This window comes from Cardiocondyla obscurior, linkage group LG06 (genome assembly GCF_019399895.1).
Source record: "Cardiocondyla obscurior isolate alpha-2009 linkage group LG06, Cobs3.1, whole genome shotgun sequence".
Lineage (NCBI taxonomy): Eukaryota > Metazoa > Arthropoda > Insecta > Hymenoptera > Formicidae > Cardiocondyla > Cardiocondyla obscurior.
Window position 1 is genome coordinate 928,549 of NC_091869.1, and position 21,152 is coordinate 949,700.

At 32.9% G+C, this 21,152-nt stretch overlaps 3 protein-coding genes across 13 annotated transcripts; 2 read left to right on the forward strand and 1 right to left on the reverse strand.

Annotated features, from left to right (window-relative positions):
* Positions 1 to 92: 92 nt before the first annotated feature.
* On the forward strand, positions 93 to 11,801 carry LOC139103552 (uncharacterized). 9 transcript variants are annotated; one of them, XM_070658349.1, is made up of 20 exons: positions 93 to 259; positions 2,636 to 3,016; positions 4,762 to 4,880; positions 5,015 to 5,178; positions 5,264 to 6,151; positions 6,489 to 6,679; positions 6,786 to 6,825; positions 7,647 to 7,805; positions 8,197 to 8,329; positions 8,407 to 8,607; positions 8,685 to 8,843; positions 8,915 to 9,091; positions 9,273 to 9,424; positions 9,491 to 9,573; positions 9,655 to 9,987; positions 10,147 to 10,411; positions 10,502 to 10,602; positions 10,667 to 10,886; positions 10,990 to 11,420; positions 11,526 to 11,801. In XM_070658349.1, exons 2-20 carry the CDS (start codon positions 2,775 to 2,777, stop codon positions 11,656 to 11,658), a joined length of 4,191 nt encoding a protein of 1,396 aa, XP_070514450.1. In that variant the 5' UTR covers positions 93 to 259; positions 2,636 to 2,774; the 3' UTR covers positions 11,659 to 11,801. The 9 variants fall into 9 exon arrangements, with proteins under 9 accessions (XP_070514450.1, XP_070514454.1, XP_070514455.1 ...); XM_070658353.1 differs by having other exon boundaries at positions 5,264 to 6,130; XM_070658354.1 differs by having other exon boundaries at positions 2,636 to 2,947.
* Positions 11,802 to 11,948: 147 nt separating this feature from the next.
* On the forward strand, positions 11,949 to 14,477 carry Aqp (aquaporin). Of its 2 annotated transcripts, none has more exons than XM_070658374.1 (5): positions 11,949 to 12,320; positions 12,582 to 12,857; positions 13,189 to 13,463; positions 13,666 to 13,804; positions 13,891 to 14,477. In XM_070658374.1, the coding sequence occupies exons 2-5, from the start codon at positions 12,677 to 12,679 to the stop codon at positions 14,094 to 14,096; spliced, it is 801 nt and encodes a 266-aa protein (XP_070514475.1). In that variant the 5' UTR covers positions 11,949 to 12,320; positions 12,582 to 12,676; the 3' UTR covers positions 14,097 to 14,477. The 2 variants fall into 2 exon arrangements, with proteins under 2 accessions (XP_070514475.1, XP_070514476.1); XM_070658375.1 differs by having other exon boundaries at positions 12,673 to 12,857.
* A 156-nt stretch (positions 14,478 to 14,633) lies between these two features.
* Positions 14,634 to 21,102, reverse strand: LOC139103553 (1-phosphatidylinositol 4,5-bisphosphate phosphodiesterase). Of its 2 annotated transcripts, none has more exons than XM_070658360.1 (19): positions 20,595 to 21,102; positions 20,430 to 20,489; positions 20,197 to 20,337; positions 19,738 to 19,817; positions 19,463 to 19,598; positions 19,043 to 19,143; positions 18,813 to 18,979; positions 18,517 to 18,727; positions 18,160 to 18,418; positions 17,874 to 18,071; positions 17,621 to 17,771; positions 16,998 to 17,155; positions 16,443 to 16,845; positions 16,185 to 16,355; positions 15,974 to 16,114; positions 15,655 to 15,829; positions 15,314 to 15,517; positions 14,955 to 15,201; positions 14,634 to 14,722 (listed from the first exon to the last, which is right to left on the reverse strand). In XM_070658360.1, the coding sequence occupies exons 1-19, from the start codon at positions 20,763 to 20,765 to the stop codon at positions 14,654 to 14,656; spliced, it is 3,243 nt and encodes a 1,080-aa protein (XP_070514461.1). In that variant the 5' UTR covers positions 20,766 to 21,102; the 3' UTR covers positions 14,634 to 14,653. The 2 variants fall into 2 exon arrangements, with proteins under 2 accessions (XP_070514461.1, XP_070514460.1); XM_070658359.1 differs by having other exon boundaries at positions 15,655 to 15,832.
* Positions 21,103 to 21,152: the final 50 nt, after the last annotated feature.

Here is a 21,152-nt window from a genome sequence, read left to right on the forward strand (position 1 = left end):
CGTGGAGTGGCAGCACGGTTGCCCTCCACCATCCTTGTTTCGTGACGTACCGTTCCGCCGTTCGCCGTCGGTGGCGGTGATCGCAGCGCGATTCGCTAGTGCAGCACGAGTAAAATGGATGTGTAAAATGGCGAGGTGTAGTTATTTACTCACGCCGAATACAGAGAAGTGAGAGCGAGGTGGAGTACAAGGCGTTGACCGCGTCACTCGCACGGGCTTTTGTGACAGTGTGTTGCCGAGACAACGTGTGCGAATGATCGTAAGTATCGCCGTCGGGACGCTCGCTGCCGCGAGCGGACTCGTTCAAGTCGCTGGTTACTCCGAAGTGCAAGTAGAAAAGAAAGGATTCGACCGTTCCGTCACCGTTCGCGCACTTGAGCGCGTCCTACGCGAGATACGGGCCCACGTGCTCGTCGGTAACCGAATTGCCGATTAGCGTCTCGCCGCGCCTCGAGATAACGTGTCGATACCGGCCCGCGGGCCCCTCCCCGTGCCCCCGACGTAATCCCTTAATCCGTGCGGCAAGGTTATGAGTGTCCTCGTCTAACGGACGGCACTCGCGACCGCAGTCCATTTCGACTCGCCGCGGACGCGCCGATTCTCGCCGTTTCCCATAATCAGCCAACTTCCGGTGAGTTCCAACAGCTGCCGGCCGACCTCCGCGATAGCTGCCGCGTCGCAAAGTCGAGGAAACGCGGCCCGCGAACTTTCTTTGTCCCCTCCCTCCCCTGTGATTTTTAGGTTAGATTCGCTGGGAGTTCGAACTGTTACGCTGTCGCGACGCGCCCCGTTGCCTTCGATCGCCGATCAGGTCCGCTGGTCGCACGCGTTTGCTCCTCCGTCGCGACTCTGCGTCTGCCCCGCACGCGAATCCCCGACTTCCGTAAAAAAATCGGCGTGACCCTTTCGCATTTGGTCACGTCGCATCGCTTCTCCGACAAGTGTCCGTAAAGCTTAATCGCCTCGTTCTCATTATACGCGCTTTACGGTTTTAAGGTTCAGTCAAAACGTGCTTCTAATTGTAACTATATGTGTTAAAGTAGCGCCAGGGCAGCATCCTTTCACATCTTTTCACATATCACGCGATAAATACGTTTAAATGCAAACGATCTGTCCTTTATATCAGTTTTGTTGTGTTTGTTACAAATATATATAGTTATATGAAGTCACGTAAATCACGTAAGTCACGTTCATTTATTATGTTAAAAGTCCATACCAGTTTATCGTTCGTTCACTTCATTCACTTCATTCACTCAATCACCTCATTGGTATTATTTGCGTTTTTTTTTCATAACTCACATTAGTTTTTTAAATTAAATATTTCAGTGAACTCCTTATGTCTGACACATCTTTTTTTTAATTAACTTGTCCAAGTATAAATCCAGTGATTAGTTAATTCATTGATTACAATTAATGTACGGGCGTTCTTTATTTGATTAATAATTAAAAACAGTTTTCTTTTTTTACTTACATAATCTGTAAAGAGTTTGCATTGATTGCTTTTTTTCTTTTTTCGCTTATCGTGAGATATGTATATTCCAAACATTATTGGAACATATCTCATGTGATTTCCAGTTGCTTGAAAACATTTATGTAACTATAAAGTATATAAATGCATATATTAATATTATTTACACTTGTAATAAAATTATTAATAATTATATTTCTTAAAAAATAAATTAGTAATGTACATGTTGACTTTTTAAAGTTTGTTAAAAGTATTCTCGACAATTAACTGCAATTACGAAGCATTCTATAAAATATTCACTAATCTGGACATGCTAATTTATAATTTCATTAAAATTACATTAATATTTTTTTGTATAAAAGAAGTTCTCTGATAATAATAATGTTTTGTTATATTGTTTAAAGTACCTTTTGTCGCATGCTGCTACAAGTAGCAAAATTATAATATTTAGCGAACAACACATCATATAATTTCATTAAAACATGCACATCATCACTTTTTTTTTAATTATTATTTTTCTGGTATAAGGTATCCTTAAAGCACATATATTGTACAAAAGTTTAAAATTTTCTTGACTTGATCGAAGATGCGATAAATAATACGTGTATATCTGTGACAACAATTATTAACAGCTGATAGAATGTGTCTAGATTCTTATGGCAAACTTAATTTTTATAGGAGACTACTTTAGAAGTTTAACTTTTCTATTAATGTTAACATTTAATTTTCCATGTTTATTCCCCCTTTTAAATTATCGTCTTTTCTTCTTTAAACATTTTACCTACTCTGTTCTAGCAGCGTATTATGATTTCTGTAATTTTACGTACATGTGTTATGAAGTGTATGTACTATACAAATACCGACACATAATTAGAATCCACTTAGATAGACAAAAATATACAATTTTACATACATAATTTTCTACGAGTTTTAATGTGTAATATTTGAAATATTTTACAGCATTATATTATTTTTTTATCTTTACGCGTTTTTTTTAATGTTGTTAAGTTTACAATGTGTATATGTATATATTATTTTACTAATATTTTTTTCAACGGTTGTATTCTTCAATCTTCAAACACATTTTTTTTTTTACATTTAAAACACTATAAATCATACATGTGTGCTGCATAAAAGTCGGATGTAATTCGTGATTATTTTCCGTAGGTTGTACCGCACAAATACTAGGCAGATTCTTCTACGAACATGATATTAGTGGATTGGTCTAATTAAATGTACTAACGGCAATCTTGAATCGTTATTAATTGACGAAGATCGTATTTGCCAGCGTCTAGGCTTTAATAATATGGCACAATATTTTAATGTTGTGACCAATGCCAGTGGTGCTTTAACGTTTGAAGAAATCCCAAGAATCTGTACTACAGACGGGCAACGGTATCAATTACTTGTCGGAGACGTTAATAATAGCAGTAATGGTTCACAGCCATTTCTGACTTATACTGCTACACCACAAAATAGGCAGGCAATATTCTCCCCGCAAACTATTAATTTAGGGAATCAAATATCTTCAGCGCGATTGGAACCAGGGTAACTTATATAGCATGCATTTTCAACTGTATCAAAATAGTACAGCAACTTTAAGCTTTTGATGTTATGAGAAATATACATATACGACAGACTCGCGATGAGATAATAACTAAATTGTTATAATTTTAATTCTTCTCTTAAAAAAAAAAAAAAAATAGAAATTTATTGAGTATTGATACAATACTGGTTGTATGAGATATATACTTTAATGGTTTTAAAAATAATATCAATATCTTGCAGAATGTGTACTTGGATACTTTATATATCATATAATGGGCCATACATTTTGAGATCGTAATAACATTTCGGTTTTTTAAATATGTAATATTTTATAAATGTTATATTACTGGAAAATGCACTTGAAAGTTAATTATAATTTTGCATATATCAAATATTGAAAATTTTTAATAATGCTTTTTATACATCAGTATATCATGGAAAAGAATCATTATAACTAATGCTTCTTAAAGTAGTCTTCTATCATATTTCCAAGCATGCCATGTATATTATATGTGAATATGTGTGTATGTGTATGTGCAATTAAATTTTATATATTAAATACATATAATTAAATTAAAAATGTTTTGAAATGTGACTTTATACGTTGCACATTTTATAAATATGTACATATGAGGCATAATATATTTCAGATATAGAGTCGATGTTTTTTATATTTTTAAATGATAAAAAATTGTATTTTTAAAATAAAAGAACATGCTACAAACATGTTATACAGAATTTAACGATAGAGTAAACTTTTCTGTTTTAATTATCTGTTACGGTAATTATTTTATTTTATCTGATATGGTTATAATTATGTTTTGCTTAATTCTTGATAAACTTTAATTGTTTTCTCCTTTTAAAATATGAGATTTTCTCTTGTATAGTTGCTTTCAATATTATATTAATATAGTAGTTTAATAACCCTTTTTAATATATCGTTTACAGTGTGCTATGTAAAGAATTTTTTATAATTTTAGATAAAAAAAATATATATATATCAGTTTTAATATTATCACAAATTAAAAGTAAACGTATGTTTATGATAGAAGTAATTAGAAAAAAAAGTTTAAATTTAAATGATAATTAGAATGTCGTGATAATTAGTACGACTAATCTTTAATATGTGTGGCCTATTAATGCGTTTTGTACTTTTAATACTTTTAATAATTACTTCAATTCTATTCTAAGCGTTTCAATGTATTAAATATATCGTGTATGAGTTTCAATTTATTTATATTTTTCTTATTTAAAATATTAATTTAAAAAATTGAAATTAATAGTATTAAAATAACTATTAATTTAAATCACGAAATAGAATTAAAATATATTAAATTTAAAAAATCTAAATTAATTTATGCTTTCTGCGTTTAAGCAAGAATTGTTATCAAATAATTATTTACCATTATAAGGTAGTATCTCGCATCCAGGTAGCAAACTTTTGTTACAATATATTATGTTTTTTTTTCAATAGTTTCATCTAATCGTTCATCATAAGTATTTTCAACAACATATTTTTTATCAATATATATAAACTCGTAAAACTGATATTTTTTTTTATGTTATTAAAAAATTACTTTTGTCGATTACGTTCTATAAATTAATTGGTCGTATCGAAAATTATTGTTGTATGATACATTTGATATTTTTATAGGTCACTATATAACTTTTGTATCAATATGTTACATGTTTAATTAAAATAAAAGTATATGATAGTATTTGTAATAATGTTTATTACGTTTCAGGCCAAACGTTTTTATAATCAAAGCAAATGATTTACCTGGAGCTCAAGAAATATTAAAACCAGCTACAGTGAATGCACATATTGTTAATGAAAATATTGTGAGCATTGCAAATAATCCAGGTGAGTTTATTTCTGCTGCATTGTTATATTTTACAAAATCTGCAGACTGTATTTTTATATTTTAGTGTTATATGTATAATTGATCTTTGATATTTTTCTTGCTTATGATACTACGAATAAGTCATTCTTTTTAGGTATTAAGACAGAATGTAAAAATGATGGGCAGCAATTGCAGTTTATGAAAATACAATCTACACCTAATACCGCTATAGTGGCAAAGCAAACTACGTTGTTGCAAGAAAAAAATCAGACTGCCATTTTAACTAGAAGTAATATACAAAACAATATCACGGCACCAGTGAGTAACTATACATTATCATGTTTAATGAAAAGATTATGTTTATTTCTTTAATCGTGATCTAACGATGGTTTTTAATTTTCAGCCGCCTCTTTATGTAAATTCAGGATCGTTCGATCCAAGTCAGGCGGAAAAGAAATTCACTAAATGTTACTTAAATAAAACACGGGACTTGAAGAACAACATAGTAAACGTAGTGTCTCAAACAGTAGATGGAGGAATAAACCCGAACTTAAATTCTAATACGATATGTTCCAAATCTACTCTGTCTATTCCAAAAACCATCAATTCACCAAGACAAAATGTGATTGTGAGACCTGTTCATAGTTCGACCATGTCACATGTGCGACCCGTAGCAATAGTTCCTCCCGAAATCTCTAAAACACCAACGAGAATGCAACCTCCAGATTTGGAACATTTAAATGAACAGATCAAGCAAGCTAAATTTAAACAATTACATAAACAAAATATTGAAAAACAGAAGTGTCAACAGAATAACACACAGCGGCAACTCTCTAACATTTCGCAGTCAGCTAAATCCTCGTTGAACAATCCTATGCAACGTTTTGCAAATTCTGTACAACAAAAACCACAACAAATTTTAGTTCCTCCGCAACAAGCACAGAACCTACTTATGGCATCGCCGACTTCATCATCGGAGCATAACACCCGCGTTAGTAGCGATGTAGAAGTTAGTTCTTCAGAACGTATTCAGGAGAAAAGACATGTAATGCAACAATCTTCTTCGGGAAGATTAGAACAAGAAAATAATTCGAGTGAAAGTATCGCATATTTACAGAAAATTATTAATGACCCAGCAAATGCTATAGTGCTGCATCAAATTCAAGGAAATACAGCCAAAATGTTAGTGATGTTAGCCACTGGCGAACAGAGACTAATTACGTTCGACATACCGAACGAGGACTGCACGGTACACGACCTATTGGTTCAGGTACGTGCAGTCTTGGGTCAGGTATGTTTCTACAAGAATTTGTAGAACACTTGTACAGATTGTTGAAAGAATTTGGAAATTCCAGAAAAGTTTGTACAGACAATTTAAAACTTTAAAATATTGAACACATTTTTATCTCAATATTAACGTTTATTTAAAAATTTTCTTACGCAATAAATTATACAATTTTTTTTTATGTATTGTTCGATAATAGTTGTTTTGATTCAGCTTTAGAGTTATTAACAAAGTCATAATCATACAAGTGACAAAGTTTTTGTGATATACATATATATTATATAAAATAATGAATATGTTTGTGAGATTACATTTATATTTATATTATATAAAATATTTTTAGGTGAACATTACATTCTCTAGTGAAGAAACACAAGTTTCTTTAGTAGATGATCCTGCGTTGGGTATAAATTATATAGTGGATGCAACTGGATCGGGGGCTGCTTCATTAAACGTCAGTGGTGATGGTGATGGTAACTCTTCTCAAGAAAGTGTGAATTCTTCTACAACCACTGAAACGTTGCAAAATATGAAGTAAGATATTTTAAATTTATTACCTTATTTCTTACATTGATTAAACTTATATTTATTTATATTACTTAATTATATTATAAAAGTTTAAAAATTATATTGTTTTTAGTGTGTCGGATGAAAACAGTAACACCTCTATATCAACTGAGGTAAGTTTGTTAGTTATAATCATTTAGAAAGGATATTGGCATAAATGTTATGTTATTTTTTAAAATTATTTATATTACAATTATACACGGCGTTCAAAATAAAATGTTAAATTGTAAAACTGTGGATAGGGAATTAGAATTAGAGACGAAAAGTTTTGTACGGGTTTATAAAATTCGTGATTATTATTGAGAAAAAAAACGTACAGGACTTTTTGTCTCAAATTCTAATTTTCTATCGACAGTTTTAAGATTTGACATTTTATTTCGGACACTGTATATGTAATTTAATTTTAGACAAATAAAATTTAATTATTTTTTATATTTTTAACCAAAATTTAAATAATAAAAAATGGTCGAAAATAGGTTAGCCTATTTTTAAGCTAGGTATTTTATAGGCAACATCTAACATTAGGTGCGTTCAGCGAAACAATCGCTTAGTGAAGTTGTTTCGCTGAACGCACTTATTGATATAAAAATATATAATTTATGTTATTTATAATCATATTCGATATTATGCCAATTTCTTTGCATATATGTATAATATAAGTAATAATAGATATTATGTTTGATTGGTATTTGTATGAATGATGTCGTATATTTAAATTAATAAAACGTAGAAATAAAATAAAATATAGAATATAAAGCATAGTTAATAATCTATGTAAAATTACATTACATAGATTAATCTATAATGTGTGTGATAATGTCACATTAATACAGTCGATAAGAATTCTATAAAAAAAATTAAAGGAGTGTGCTTAAAGCAGATCATTTAAAATTAATATGCTACACAAGTACGAAGTATACCATGTTATTACTAGGAACCTATTTTCGTCAAAGGAATGCTTGCTCTCTGTCCACACTGCGGCTACAGTTCATTACACTTCAACCGATGTGAACGATGTAATACAAAATTTAAAGTTGAGGCAGTCAAATCGATACCCATAGAAGAAAGGAAGGAGACTGGAATGTTTGTTGATGTAAGGATTATGACAGCGGTGCCAGAACGATATTTATTAATAAATGTTACAATATAATAATTACCTGTTAAATGATTATCTTATAATGATCGATTGTCTGGTTGAATGATTAACATTTAATTTATCTAAAATTAAGAATTTAATTTAAGTGAAAATTCTTAATATAGTCTTTTTAAATATAGTAAGTTTAGACTAGAAGTTCTATTTCAGCATATGGCCATTAAAGCATATTTTATTTAAAGAAAATCTTACAGGTCATATTGAAAGCAGTTTACTATCATCACCTCACTGTCATATAATTTTAGTATTTTAATATTTCTATCAATAATTTTTTTATCATTATTTTTTCTGTCAATTTGTAGATACATATTACGATTGTATATTTTTATAGACATTCTACAAGAAGAATAACGAACGGAACGCGACAAAATTGGAAAAAATAGATAGAGACGGTCCTATTTGCAAACGGCTCAAAGCAAAGGGTAAAGGTACTTCAAAAGCAAAGCATATCCACAAAGAGCCAGGTATTTATAACAATGTTTGAAATAAGCATGGATATATGATATACTTATATATTGATAATTATTTTATTAATTTCTAGAATGTCTGACAATATCATCTGATGACGAAGACGAAAGCAAACCTAAAAAAGCAGGAACCACCAATAATAATGCAGTAGTAGGCAAATCAACTAATGCTTTTGATGAAAGTATAGACCCCATTGTGGATAAAGAACCAATAATTACAATCGCTTCTAGTTCATGTGATGAGTTGGTATCAGATAATGAAGAAAATAATAAAGGTAATATTAAGAAAAAAATTGTAAAAATAAATGTTACTTTTTAGATAATATAATAATAAAAAAAAAATTTATTTTAGAAACTGGTGAAAATCAGAAGTTTTTAGATATTGGACAATTATCACAACTTGCTCTAGAATGTCGAACGGTCAGAATAGGCTCTTATAAATATATTCCTCGGGAAAAGGTAGTCATTTCCCATACTGGTATAAGATTTAGCGTACCTTTGTTAGAAGATGGTAAGTTTATTTTATTTATAATAGAAATAGTCTACAAGCGAAAAAATTTCCATACTTTCAATATTTTACAGGCACAAGTTTTGTTACTTTGGACGTAAAATATAAAGATATAATTAAACTTTTAATTCATTATGGGAAATCAATGCCAGTATTATTCTTTTATACGTCTGTAAGAACAGGAGCTATGATACGTGAATTATTAGGCATGCAAGATCCAAAAGGACCATACTACGACCCTGCTGGAACAGGTGTTTATATATTTTATTTTAAATTGTATTTTAAGTAGTTTGTACAATTAATAATTATTTTATGAAGTGCTTTGAAGATTTTTTAATATGAACGTATACATATGTGTGAAAGAAACAAAGATTCTTTGGTTAAATAATGAATAATTTATAATCTAATTTATATAATCTTATTATTTTCTAGATCACACACATAAACGTATTACATTACTACCAGATAAGTTACCGGATGATTCGAAGACGATATTAATGAATTTGTTCTCACGTGCTGATAAAATAGAAGAATTGAGTCCTAAGGAAGCAAATGATATTCTTATTCGGGCATCACCAAGAGATGTATGTAATATACAAAATTATATTTGATTTTGTTATACACAATATATTTTATTTTTATTTTTACAGTGTCTACAACAGTCACGCATTACCACACGAAAAATGAGTCAAAATTTAGCAAATACTACCAGTGTCAATGATGACATACAAACGTGAGAATCTTATTTATTAACTGCTTTTTGTAGAATTATTTATGTTAAATGTTTCGATACAAAAACGATTTCTTGTTACAGAATAACTGTTTATCCACCACCTCCTGCGAAAGGAGGAATAGCCATTAACACTGAAGACTACATGTGCTTAGCAGAAGATCAATTTTTAAATGATGTGATTATAGATTTTTATTTGAAGTATTTAACGTTAGAGATATTATCAGAAACCGATCAACATAGAACTCACGTGTTCAGTTCATATTTTTACAAACGTTTGACTAGTCCACATGCTCAAGCTGGCGAAAATACTGCGTCAATGACACCTGCTGCTAAACGTCACGCGAGAGTGCAAAAGTGGACGAAAAATGTCAATATATTTGAAAAAGATTTTGTTATAATTCCTATAAACGAACAGTAAGTAATCTTGTCAATTTTACTATGACAATATAAGTCTAAAACGCATGATAGTTTTTTTTCTCTTTAAATAAATCTGATTAATTAATATAAACATAATTAGATCAGGTTTAACCAATAAGTTAAATTATTTTACGTAATAATATAATTCTGTTATAGTGCACATTGGTTCTTGGCAATTATTTGCTTTCCTGAATTGGTTGGCAAAGTTTCCACTTGTATTACTAAACCTAATGAGAATAACGAACGCAAGGCAACACAAAAACCCAAAAAAGTAAAAGAATTGAAAAAAGCTGTTACAATTGGCTCTACAACGATCACTCCTGTACCAACAACCATAACAATAGATCAATTAGATGATGGATCTGAAAGGGACGAAGCAGAAGGTGATGATGACGAAATGGAAGTAGATAGTGATGAAGAGGTGAAATAAATATAATTCTTGATATATTTATTTTTTTTTTTTTCTTAAAAAAATTATTTTTACATCATATATAACATATTTTATTCGTAGGATGAGACTGATCAGACAAATGAAAATAAAACTAAGATTAATATCAAACTTGAGAACCAGGTCAATGTTAAAGTCGAAGAACAGAAAGAAATGATTAAAACGTAAGTAACATATTTTATATCATGTACACTGAAAGCAGATATATTTAAATAATTTATTTTACAGACCTTGTATATTAATATTCGATTCGCTTGCTGGTGCTAGCCGAGCACGAGTAGTTGCTACGTTACGAGATTACTTAAGTTGCGAACATGTTGCCAAACTTGGTACAGAAAAGACATTTTCGAAAGATACTATTAAGGGAGCATGTCCGAAAGTACCCCAGCAATCAAATTTTACTGATTGTGGATTGTATGTATTACAGTATGTGGAAAATTTTTTTAAGGCAAGTATATGAAAGTATCTTTAATATTTTTTTATTGTAATTACTTTTTATTTATTTAATTATATAAATTTTTAATGTAATTATAAAATCTTTTTTTTTTTAGAATCCTATTAAGGATTATACGTTGCCAATTAAAACTTTAAAAACATGGTTTGAAGAAATTGTCGTAACAAGAAAAAGGGAGGAGTTATCAAATCTACTAATTAAATTAATGAATAAGACTAAAGGGGATAAAACTATTAATTTGCCTACTTTAAATTTCCCTACGCAAGATGGCAAACTTAAACCTAAGGTCGAAAATCAGACAGAAGTAAAGACTTCAAAACCAGAACCTGAAAATAAAAAGAAATCTGCAAATACGACACAAGATACTAATGTACAAGAAACAAAAACTCTTCCATATGTAAAAGAAAACACTGAGCCAACTAGCGAAACAATTAGTAGAACTTACCAAATCATTCCTTATTCTCTGAGTTCTAATTCGACCAGCGACAGTAGTTCTACGGAAATGTTAACTGAACAAAAAACTACAAGGTATATAAGTACAAACATATGTACCTTGTAAAATTATATAATTATTTTTATTATTACCAAAATATAATTATATATAAATATATAATTATTTTTATAAATTTTTAGGTCATCAGCCGAAACAATGTCTTACTTGAAAGCAAAACGAATTCCTAGGCTAGCATCCAGAATGCAGAATCAAGATGATTCTAATATTACTGCAAAAAAACACAAAGGAGAATCGTTCAATTCCTGTAAATAAATGGTTTTTTTTTTTTTTACAGTATTAAGATTAATTTTTATCGTAATGATAATCTCAGAATACGTGACATTTATTTCAATATATATATATAAAATAATGTAGTTAATTCACGAAATGAATAAAACTGCAGCCATGATTTCTGATTGTATGCGTGGAACCTCTTTATAAGTGACCTTGACGTCGGGTGTTCGTTTTTTACATTAAAAAAATACTTTTTGTATACATCATTTAAAGAAACATTTTGGTTGCAGAGTTACATATATTATATGTACATCTACAGCATCCACGACGTCATTGGTGCATTGCGCCACTCAGTTCTCTGAGAATCTATCGATTGTATAGTCGCGAAAGTATGATTGTCTTACTTCAAGTTATCCTTTATGAAAATTTAATCTTACTTTTTTAAATATCCTTTTAAGCATAATAGTTGCAACATATTATTGTTCACGTAGGAAGTGTGTTGTTTCATAATGCTTCGAGAAAATCTCTGTGAGTTATTTAAAGCCTCGCGACATATTCGCGTAGATATATTCGGTACTCTTAGTTTTAAATAACCGCTGCGTGAAGCCGTACTCGATGCTAATGTTTCGTGCGTGAAGTGTTTATAAAAATTGAGATAATAGAAATTGAAATAGCAATCTGTGAGATTTTGTGATTACCTGGTAAGTTTTTGCTATGTTCTCAACTGAACTAGATTAATTTACTGAATTAATAAGTGAATTACATAATACGTCGTTAATTTCGTATGTTATTTTTGTAGTACGTTATTTTTGAGTTGCATCATTATATTTTACAATTTAAAAAAAAAAAAAGAAGTGTTAAATTTGTCAATTTATAAACTACTTTATAAATTAATAATGGGTTATGATTATTAATTACGTAATTCTGTATTGGATAGTATAACTATAAATATATTTTTTTAGCGTGTAGAACTACATCGGATATGCCTTATTACGGTCATACGTTTTCATTATACTGATACCGCACTTGTTTAAATAGCACGTATCTTAATAGGATAATGCCTGGATCAATAGACTTGATAGTATCTACAGTGTACATCGGAGTGACGATTTGGCTAGCGTACTGGCTTAGGCTCTACGCGCTATTTTATCTTGATTCTTATCCCCTCACAAGGTCTTTGGTACTTGAATTTATAGCTACGGCTGAACTTTGCGGGGCATGTTTCGAGTTGATCATAAGTAAGTCGAATCTCTTTTTTGTAAACGTCAATATATCGACTTTGTGCAAATAATTTTTGATAAAATTTATGGAAATGAATTTATACACCAATTGTTACTACGTTTAATGTATTATGATTGATTTTTAAGTATAATTATTTATGTATAGTACATAGTATTACAATTGTAGGTTTTCAATGTACGTATCTTTTTAAGCTATTAGTTTTTAATTTTGTACTATTTTTTGTTCCCATTATACACATTACAACAATAGTTTGTCCTTATTTTTCCTCGTTTATTCTGTAAAAAAAATAAAAAATATTGACCCTTTCTCACTATCTTCTTTTTTTAGTCGCAGACAATTGGGGAGTGTGGATGTATGCGCTTTATTTATTTCTGCTAACGATCTGGTGGTCGATGAACTGGGATGAAGCTTCGGCGTGTCCTTATACGCACATGGAAGATGTAGTAATACAAAGGAAACCTCTAACCATTGCGGTTTTGACGATATGCGCGGAATTGGCCGGCGGTCTTGTGATATTTAAATATATCCAAATGTTATGGGCGTTTCAATTTGCTTCTACGCACAAAGGCAGAGCATATGGTGACTGCACTACAGATTTGCAGGCAAGACTAAATCGTTACGTTTGATTCTATGAGCAAAGCTCAGTTTACGTTTATGTGTGCGTAGAATAAATTATTAATTGATTAATTAATTTAATTAAAAAAAGAAAAATTTTCGTATCGTGTTCTATTTGCGATTTTTAATAATTTTATTGCAGGATTCTTTAAACTGAAAAAAAAAAGAATAGCTTGAGACTATTTTCAGGTGTCCGCTATAACTGGAGCGCTTGTGGAATGCGTTGCAACGTGCATGTGCAGAGTGGTATCCCGTGTGTTGGGTGAATTAAACCCGAGGTTCAGCACGATCATTGACGCCTTCGTAGGGACATCTTTGGTGGTTGCAGGTCAGTGAACGTTTCCACATTCTCTTTCGTGATGTGAAGAAATGCTCTCGTGTCACTGATCCTTGATGTGCGTGTATATATTTTAGCTTTCAATTACACCGGAGGTTACTTTAATCCAGCGCTGGCTACTTCCTTGAAATATGGTTGTCTGGGAACCTCGTCTATGGAGCACGTGATGGTTTATTGGATTGGAGCATGTATCGGATCTATCGCCTCCTTGCGCGTATACCGTATGCCGTTTGTACAAAATTTTCTTCAGCTACAGGTAAATACAGACACCGTGTATTCTTAGGGAAAGCTCAGTAAAGCTTTAATGTTTCTTATTTTAATTATCAACACGACAATAACTTAATATATAAGAGCTTAACGTTGTATAAAATTACGTGCCAAACAATAGTTTTATACATTCCGATTGTTGTGTAAATAATTATAGAGCTGTACGCAGCTCTAGTTACACTTCGGAGAGTAAAACGTATTTTATTTGTTAAAAGAAAATATGATCTTAAATTGTTGAGCGGTGTTAATAAATATTTTGAAAAATGTTATACAATTCTTTAAATCGATATTAAAAACTGTTTTATCGAATACTTCTGCAGTTTTGTCACCAGTATTCTTTATAAAACAGAAATTTAATTATGTAGTTTATAGGAGATTTTACAGTAAGGTTTTTTTAATTACAGTTTTTCTTTATTTATTTTTATTTATTCACGTATTACACAAATATCTATTTATGACTAAAAGTAACGTGTTTTAGTAACAATACATATATATTTTATACCAAACATAAAACGACAAACATTAACAAATAATAAATATGATATAAAAATTAAAAAAAAAAAAAAAAGAAAATTATATATAAAATTCCGCTTTCGTCAATAACTTGTACTCGACAGCTTCGTTGTCGTATATTTCGATATTCTGCAACATGATTAAACGTTATTATTATTTCATAAAATCGCATTAATTTTACAAGCGAAAAAGTTACGTAATTATATATATTTCTTTATAATTTATTTTAATAACGATCTAAATCTTTTCCTTATTCAATAACATGCTTGTCTGCTATAAAGTTTCGGTATTAAATATATCCTCTTAATTAAAAAAAAAAAAAATTGAATAATCAGGAATTAATAAGATATTTTAAACTTACTATATCGATGTCTTTATCCAGGTCTTGCACTTGCTTTTCGTGCGTAGCTTTCAGTTTCTCTTTTTCACGACCCTGCTTAATTTCCGTGTTTTTTCTTTCCTCCACAAATTTCTTTGTATTTTGTTGCTTCTTTTCACGAAGTCTTCTGTCCTTATCGCCCTTTGTTTTTAAAGCCTTATCGTTCATTACTTCCTTAGCCGTTTCCACGGATATTTTCGCTTGATTGGAGTTCATATCTTTTATATCTCTACAATATTAACGCACTTAATTAATGTGATAAAAAGAAATTCGAACTTATTTCCCATGTGAAGATTAATCAGTGAGAGATATAACGATACGAATAAATAGCGTGAACCAACTTGTCGTGTTTCGTCTGTAGCAGTTTGACTTGCGTGGCTTGCACGACCTCAATCAGTCGCTTTAACTCGTCACGAGAACTCTGCGTTTGATTCTTCAATAACTCCCATTCCTCCTTTCTTTGCTTCTCCATCATGGCAGACCATTGAGCCGTTTGCTCGCTTATGATTTTTTTTACATTCGCGTCTTGCGCCAGAGCATTTTTGCTGTAAAAATATCACATTACATGAAATATCAAATAATACCGAATATAATATCGTAAATTTAACAAAGCTGTCTGCGCGAAGTAAAATTGCATTGTGAAAAAAAAAAGAAAAAAAAAGGAAAGAGCAATTTAACGCACTCTTTTCCTTTGGTTAATTTCTCAATGGCGCTGCAATGATTCTTCTGCATAGTTTGTCTCTCTTTAGCGTGTTTTTTTCTCATGGTATCCAATTCTTTCTGGTGTTTTTTACCCAGTTTGAAACCCTTCTCCTTCCTCAAGGATTCTAAAGTTATAGGTTCCAGTTTTAGTGCTTCTGCTGAAATTAAATAAGAATTGTATATGTGCTTTACGTAGAGGTACTAAATAATATTTGGCATAATTTTTTTTTTTTTTTTTAATATAGTTTGATAAAATATTTTTTCTATTATAAAAACAATTTTTTCCCCCTTTTTATTACCCTTCTTCGTTTCTTCTTCCTTCTTTTTCTTAGCATCCGCCTTAGTATCCGTCTGTTCTATTCCGAGTCCCTTCATCGTCTCGGTTTGCTTCTCGGCAGCCTTGCTAAAACCACCCGGATCCGACAAGGCGGCCATAAAATCTGAAATTGGAGTCGGGTTTGTGTGAGAGAAAGGCCGCAAAGAGTGCTACTATTTTTGAGCCGCGACTACCTTCGAATCCATCGGGAACGTAAATCTTCAGCTCTATGTTGCAGAAGAGCATGGGCAATGCCATCGGAAAGTTCGCTTCGGTTTTCAAGGAGATGTGTCTGTAGCCAGCTTGAAGCCCGTCTAAGGGCAAGATTCGTTGCCCGAGCAATTTGCCGCTTTCCTCGTACACACCTGCGCGAAAAAGACGCTTAGTCCGTCTGAGCGGTAGCATTTAGTTTGAACATTTATTATAACGAATAAAGAAGAGAACGTCGGTACCGAATCTGAGCACCGCCAAGTCGGGAAGCACGACCTTCCGGAACAAGAACGGTTCCTCGTTGTAGACCGGATTTAGACCGTTCGCCGGCACCATTCGTGTTCTGAATTCCTTCTTAATTGTGTCTGCCGGTAGACCGTACATATCCACCTCCACGTACGTGCCGACCTTTTTGTCCGACAAGAATTGCCCGGCTATGACCTGGACCGCGCACTGCGCGGTGATGATGCCGTCGACGTCCTCGGAAAAGGGATCGAAGCTTCGATCGGGTCTCCGCATGAAATCGGGCTTTAGAAGGTAGCCCGTCGTACCGTTGTACTCGAACTTCCCCTGATTAAGCTGCATCGGCAGATCGGGCGTTTGAAAGTTTAAAGCTACCATTTGGCACCCGGCGTTCCAGAAGACCTAAATAAAAGAAAGAAAAAAAAAAGTAAAACAAATAGCGAAAAGAAAAAAAAAAAAATGCGCAACCCACTTTATATGTTAGAGAATCGGGGAATTACGTGAGTAATAACTCTGCGGAGAATCTAAGCGCGTTTGTATATTGTCGCAGTTACCTGGGGCATGTAATTCGACGAATCAGCCCTCGTACCCTTTGGATATATTCGACTCATTTGCCGCTTGTTGTAATTAACGAACTCCACGGAGTGAGTTTTCAGATAGTTAAGAGCGGCAGTCTCGGAGAACGAAGACATATTATGATGTATATTCTTGCCTGTAACGTCGGGGTCGGGACATTAGTACATGTCGCTCGTGCGACACGTGCGCACGTGTACGCTCATTCATTTAACCCTCCTTAAGTCTCCGGGACATACGTACTACCACGTACACACCCGCTACCTCGGTAAATTTAAGGTGCCGTTATTAACATTAAGTAAAACTCGTTACGAGATCAAAAGAATGTTATTAAATGTCGTGCGATGGATTAGAATCATTAAACATTTTTTTTCTCTTTTTCTTTTCTTTTTTTTTCTTATTATTTCGTACAATGTAAATGCTTTTTAAAACGATAAGCACGTGATAATTTTATTAAAACCAATAATTAATATACTTTTATTTAAATTTTATGCACGTACTTACATTAAAAGCACGCAACAGTAAACAAGTAATCGTCCCAACGTATGACTCAGATTTACCGATAACTATCATGCTTTTTTTTTTTCTTAAATATGTTACGTACTCTCCGCAGTTTCGAAACTTTGAAACTTTATTGGCTGCGCGTAGTTTATCATTGATGAAAGGTAAGGATGAACTCGCATTGTACTGCCCGTGTACTGGGCTGCTTGTACCTCTTCAGTTCCCTCGCCACCGGCCGGAGGAGCTTCGCCCTCCTACGACAAGCAAACGTATCGAAGGTACTGTCAATGTTTTATTTTATTCAAAAAGACGGAGAATTAATCATTTTTGGCTACGTCATTAACGTCGCTCGTCACCTTCGGCGGTTCTGGCTCTGCGGGAGGAGCGACCGCAGGTGCGCTCGCATCTTCTACCACCTCGTCCTTAACTTCGAATTGTCCGGCGCGGAAAAGCTCAAGCTCGACCTTCTCCACTTCCGGCTTCAATCGTTTGTTCTTGATCATTATCTTGCGCTTCAACGCGCTTGGCGGCGGAAGAGGGCTTCCGGGCTCGAGCTGAAAATAACGTCGCCCGCGTTCGCGCGCGTATAATTAATTTTAATTCACCGCACGGGATCGTTAAATGCGACGTCTCTCCACTCACGGGATAATCTTTCAAGGGCTCCTTCAGCAACAGGTCGCCGAATATTTCGTCGCAGTATTTCGCCAATTTATATTGCTGGTTCAAGCAGCAATGGTTCTCGAAACTCAGAATTAAGGGATATTCGGAAGTAACGAACGCGGTGTCTCTTATAGCGTAGATCACGTCTTTGAAAAGGATGTCGGTGCACATTGCCTTGCCGTGAGTTATGATGGGTTCCTCATCCTCGCCTTTTCCATCCCAGCAATCCAGCTCGACGCACCTATAGTCGTAATCATCTTTTTTAGTTTTCTCTGTGAAATTTTTTTTTTCTTCTTATTTTTTTTACACCGTACAAAAATACAGTAAAAAGTCGCACACCTGCAACCAGCGAGTAGAACTTGTCGATACATTTCCACGGTGCTCTTGCCACCGATCTGACGTCCGCTGAGATAAGTATTGTGGCTCGAATTGATATAATAATGCGCGAGCGGTTGATCCATGTCCATCCATTCTTCCAATTTGTCTAAGAATACTGGCGCGTTCTCGTCTGACATCAAGTATCGTATAAAACCTTCCTTCGTCAATTTCTCTAAAGACAATAGAATACTTTAACGCTACTTGCGACGTAAAAAAAAAAAAAGTGGATAACGGAATTGGCGTTTGCACAAACTCACTTTCCGCTTTCGCCTTCTCGTCTGTTTCGTAGTCATTGATAATTTCCGTACATCTCTTCTCCGTATACAACGGATATAATATCTCGTTGAGTCGCGGATCTCTTTGCTTTGTGTTCATAAATTCCACCAATTGCAGCAAATTTATGGTATCGGTTTTCCCCTTAGTGCTGCATAAAATTGAAAACAATATTTCGTCTGGATAAAATTATTACGGTATGATTAATACTTACATGGATTGAAAAAGTTCCTCGATATCATTCCTGGGGCATATCTTGAAGTACAAGCTAGCGAATTTGTCAAATGTGAAGGCCTCCGGTTCTATTTTATCACTCTAAATCGTAAAGAATAACCATTTGTAAAATAAAAATAAGGTATCTGTAAACTGAATAAATATTAAATCTTACCTACATTAAACGTAACTATTTAAATATCAAGTAATACTATTATATGTGAAGTAATACAACGTTTCTTCGAAGGTATTAATTTTCCATTTTAAATTAAACTTAAAAAAAAAAGTTGTGGAAAACTACTTGCAACGACGACGACTTAAAAAAATTTTCTGAATGAACGTTAAATATACTTTATCGATCGCGTTCAAATATTAATTGAAGTTCCTTTCTTTCGAAAACTCCCCGTACTTATTGACTCACCTTTCCACTGGGCAGACCTAGTTCCGATAATCCTTGATAAACAAGTTTCTCGGTCTTTCCAGATGCAAAAGTCTTTGATATCACTTTCACAGGTACCTTTCCCTTCGGATCGACTTGGAAACTCAGCCGCATCCAACTGGTAGATCCGTTCAACGTTCAGCCAAGTTTTATATAACGATCGAAACGAATGAACGTTATTAATTAAAAAAAAAAAAAAAAATTATTATTTATATTATATTTTTTGCGTAGCTATATTGAATTTAATAATTACATACTGCTTCATAAGCTGCGTCGTTGGGCAAACGTTACTTGCTTTTGTGTTGTGCGTAATTAAACGCAGACCGGCCTGCCAATCCTGAATTGATTTACCACAGATTAGTGTTGACACAGAAGTTGAAATAAAAAATAATTGATGGGATTAATTGCATTAACTATGTCATATATGAAATATAAACGAAAATGCAAGCGTATATTTAAAACAAAAAGTAAAAGGTCAAATTGAATAATTAAATTAAACGTTAAATTGCAAGTAATGTGATTCTCCTCGTTAGTGATCAATATTCAGTTGTATCGGAATACACTTTCACGACCCGAATTATTTTATTACGATAAAAAAAAAAAAATAACTTAAATTTAATTTAAAAAGATTTTAGTAATATACATAGATTGATTTTATAAAGTATAAATTTTTGTATTTAGCTCTTAATCCTTTTACAACTTCCTTTCTTTATTACCTTAGCTGTTTGTTCATCTGGACAAACAATGTGCTGATAAATAATGTTCGTGTAATCCACCCCAGAGCATACAGTTATACTTTTCTGATCCAATTGCTCCAACGTTCCGTGTTTACTTAATTTGTTGCATAACTTTGGATCCTAAATGAATCGAGAACTTATGTTTAAGAAAAGAAACAATTATTATTACTGTAACGTTTATATTTCGAATTTATTCTTTGCATAAATTTTACCTTTGGCGTGCCTCCGTAACGAATATCGCTCACTTGAGCCAATTCTATGACATCGCCATCCTATTATCATAAAAATCGTAAAATATTCACATCGCGGATTTATTAAAAAAAAGAAATAATAATAACCGAACGGCTCGCTTAAAAATAAATTGTTTTTTAATCTACCTTGCCTTCGCTTTTCCAGTATATGAAGAAACCGTATTCGTCGACTTTGAATAGGCAATTCGGTTCGTATTCAGTCGTCTCTTTGTCTTCGAACCATCGATCGAACACCGCACCATTTCTCAAGAGCTCCGGCACTTCGATGCGCCAATTAAATTCGAACTTCTTTGTCATAGTTCAGCAACTTTAAGCGGAACGATGTTAAGGTAAACTTTGATGTGAACTTACGCTTGCCCGATGCTCAAATGAGAGAGTGCTATCGCGGGACTTGTGTCCCTGGAACGCATAATCCAATTAGTTATATCTAATTTGCTGTATGAGGGTTCAATAAGATGGAAACCCGCTGCGTAACGGAGATTCTGCACTTGCATAATCGTGCATACGGCGAAACCTTTTCAAAGGTACTCCGTTATATCGTTACTTAATAACCACATAATTTTGTTACATTAGTTGATGTTTGAAAATAAAAATAATTTTTATTACGAGATAAAAAGTAGTTGCGGTACTCGAGGCCGATGAATTTCGCCTCGAGTTTTCGTGGATCGAGTGCTGTTAAAAGAA

What these genes read in the sequence shown, in the direction of transcription:
- LOC139103552 (XM_070658349.1), top strand. Translation starts at nt 2,775, where the DNA reads ATGGCACAATATTTTAATGTTGTGACCAATGCCAGTGGTGCTTTAACG. An exon ending in CTACGACCCTGCTGGAACAG is followed by an intron (nt 9,092 to 9,272) that starts GTGTTTATATAT and finishes ATTATTTTCTAG; the next exon opens with ATCACACACATAAACGTATT. An exon ending in GTCAATGATGACATACAAAC is followed by an intron (nt 9,574 to 9,654) that starts GTGAGAATCTTA and finishes TTCTTGTTACAG; the next exon opens with AATAACTGTTTATCCACCAC.
- LOC139103553 (XM_070658359.1), bottom strand. Translation starts at nt 20,765, where the DNA reads ATGACAAAGAAGTTCGAATTTAATTGGCGCATCGAAGTGCCGGAGCTC. An exon ending in GTTACGGAGGCACGCCAAAG is followed by an intron (nt 20,338 to 20,429) that starts GTAAAATTTATG and finishes CGATTCATTTAG; the next exon opens with GATCCAAAGTTATGCAACAA. An exon ending in GGAAGAAGAAACGAAGAAGG is followed by an intron (nt 15,833 to 15,973) that starts GTAATAAAAAGG and finishes ATTTAATTTCAG; the next exon opens with CAGAAGCACTAAAACTGGAA.
- Aqp (XM_070658374.1), top strand. Translation starts at nt 12,677, where the DNA reads ATGCCTGGATCAATAGACTTGATAGTATCTACAGTGTACATCGGAGTG. An exon ending in ATGTTTCGAGTTGATCATAA is followed by an intron (nt 12,858 to 13,188) that starts GTAAGTCGAATC and finishes TTCTTTTTTTAG; the next exon opens with TCGCAGACAATTGGGGAGTG. An exon ending in GACATCTTTGGTGGTTGCAG is followed by an intron (nt 13,805 to 13,890) that starts GTCAGTGAACGT and finishes TATATATTTTAG; the next exon opens with CTTTCAATTACACCGGAGGT.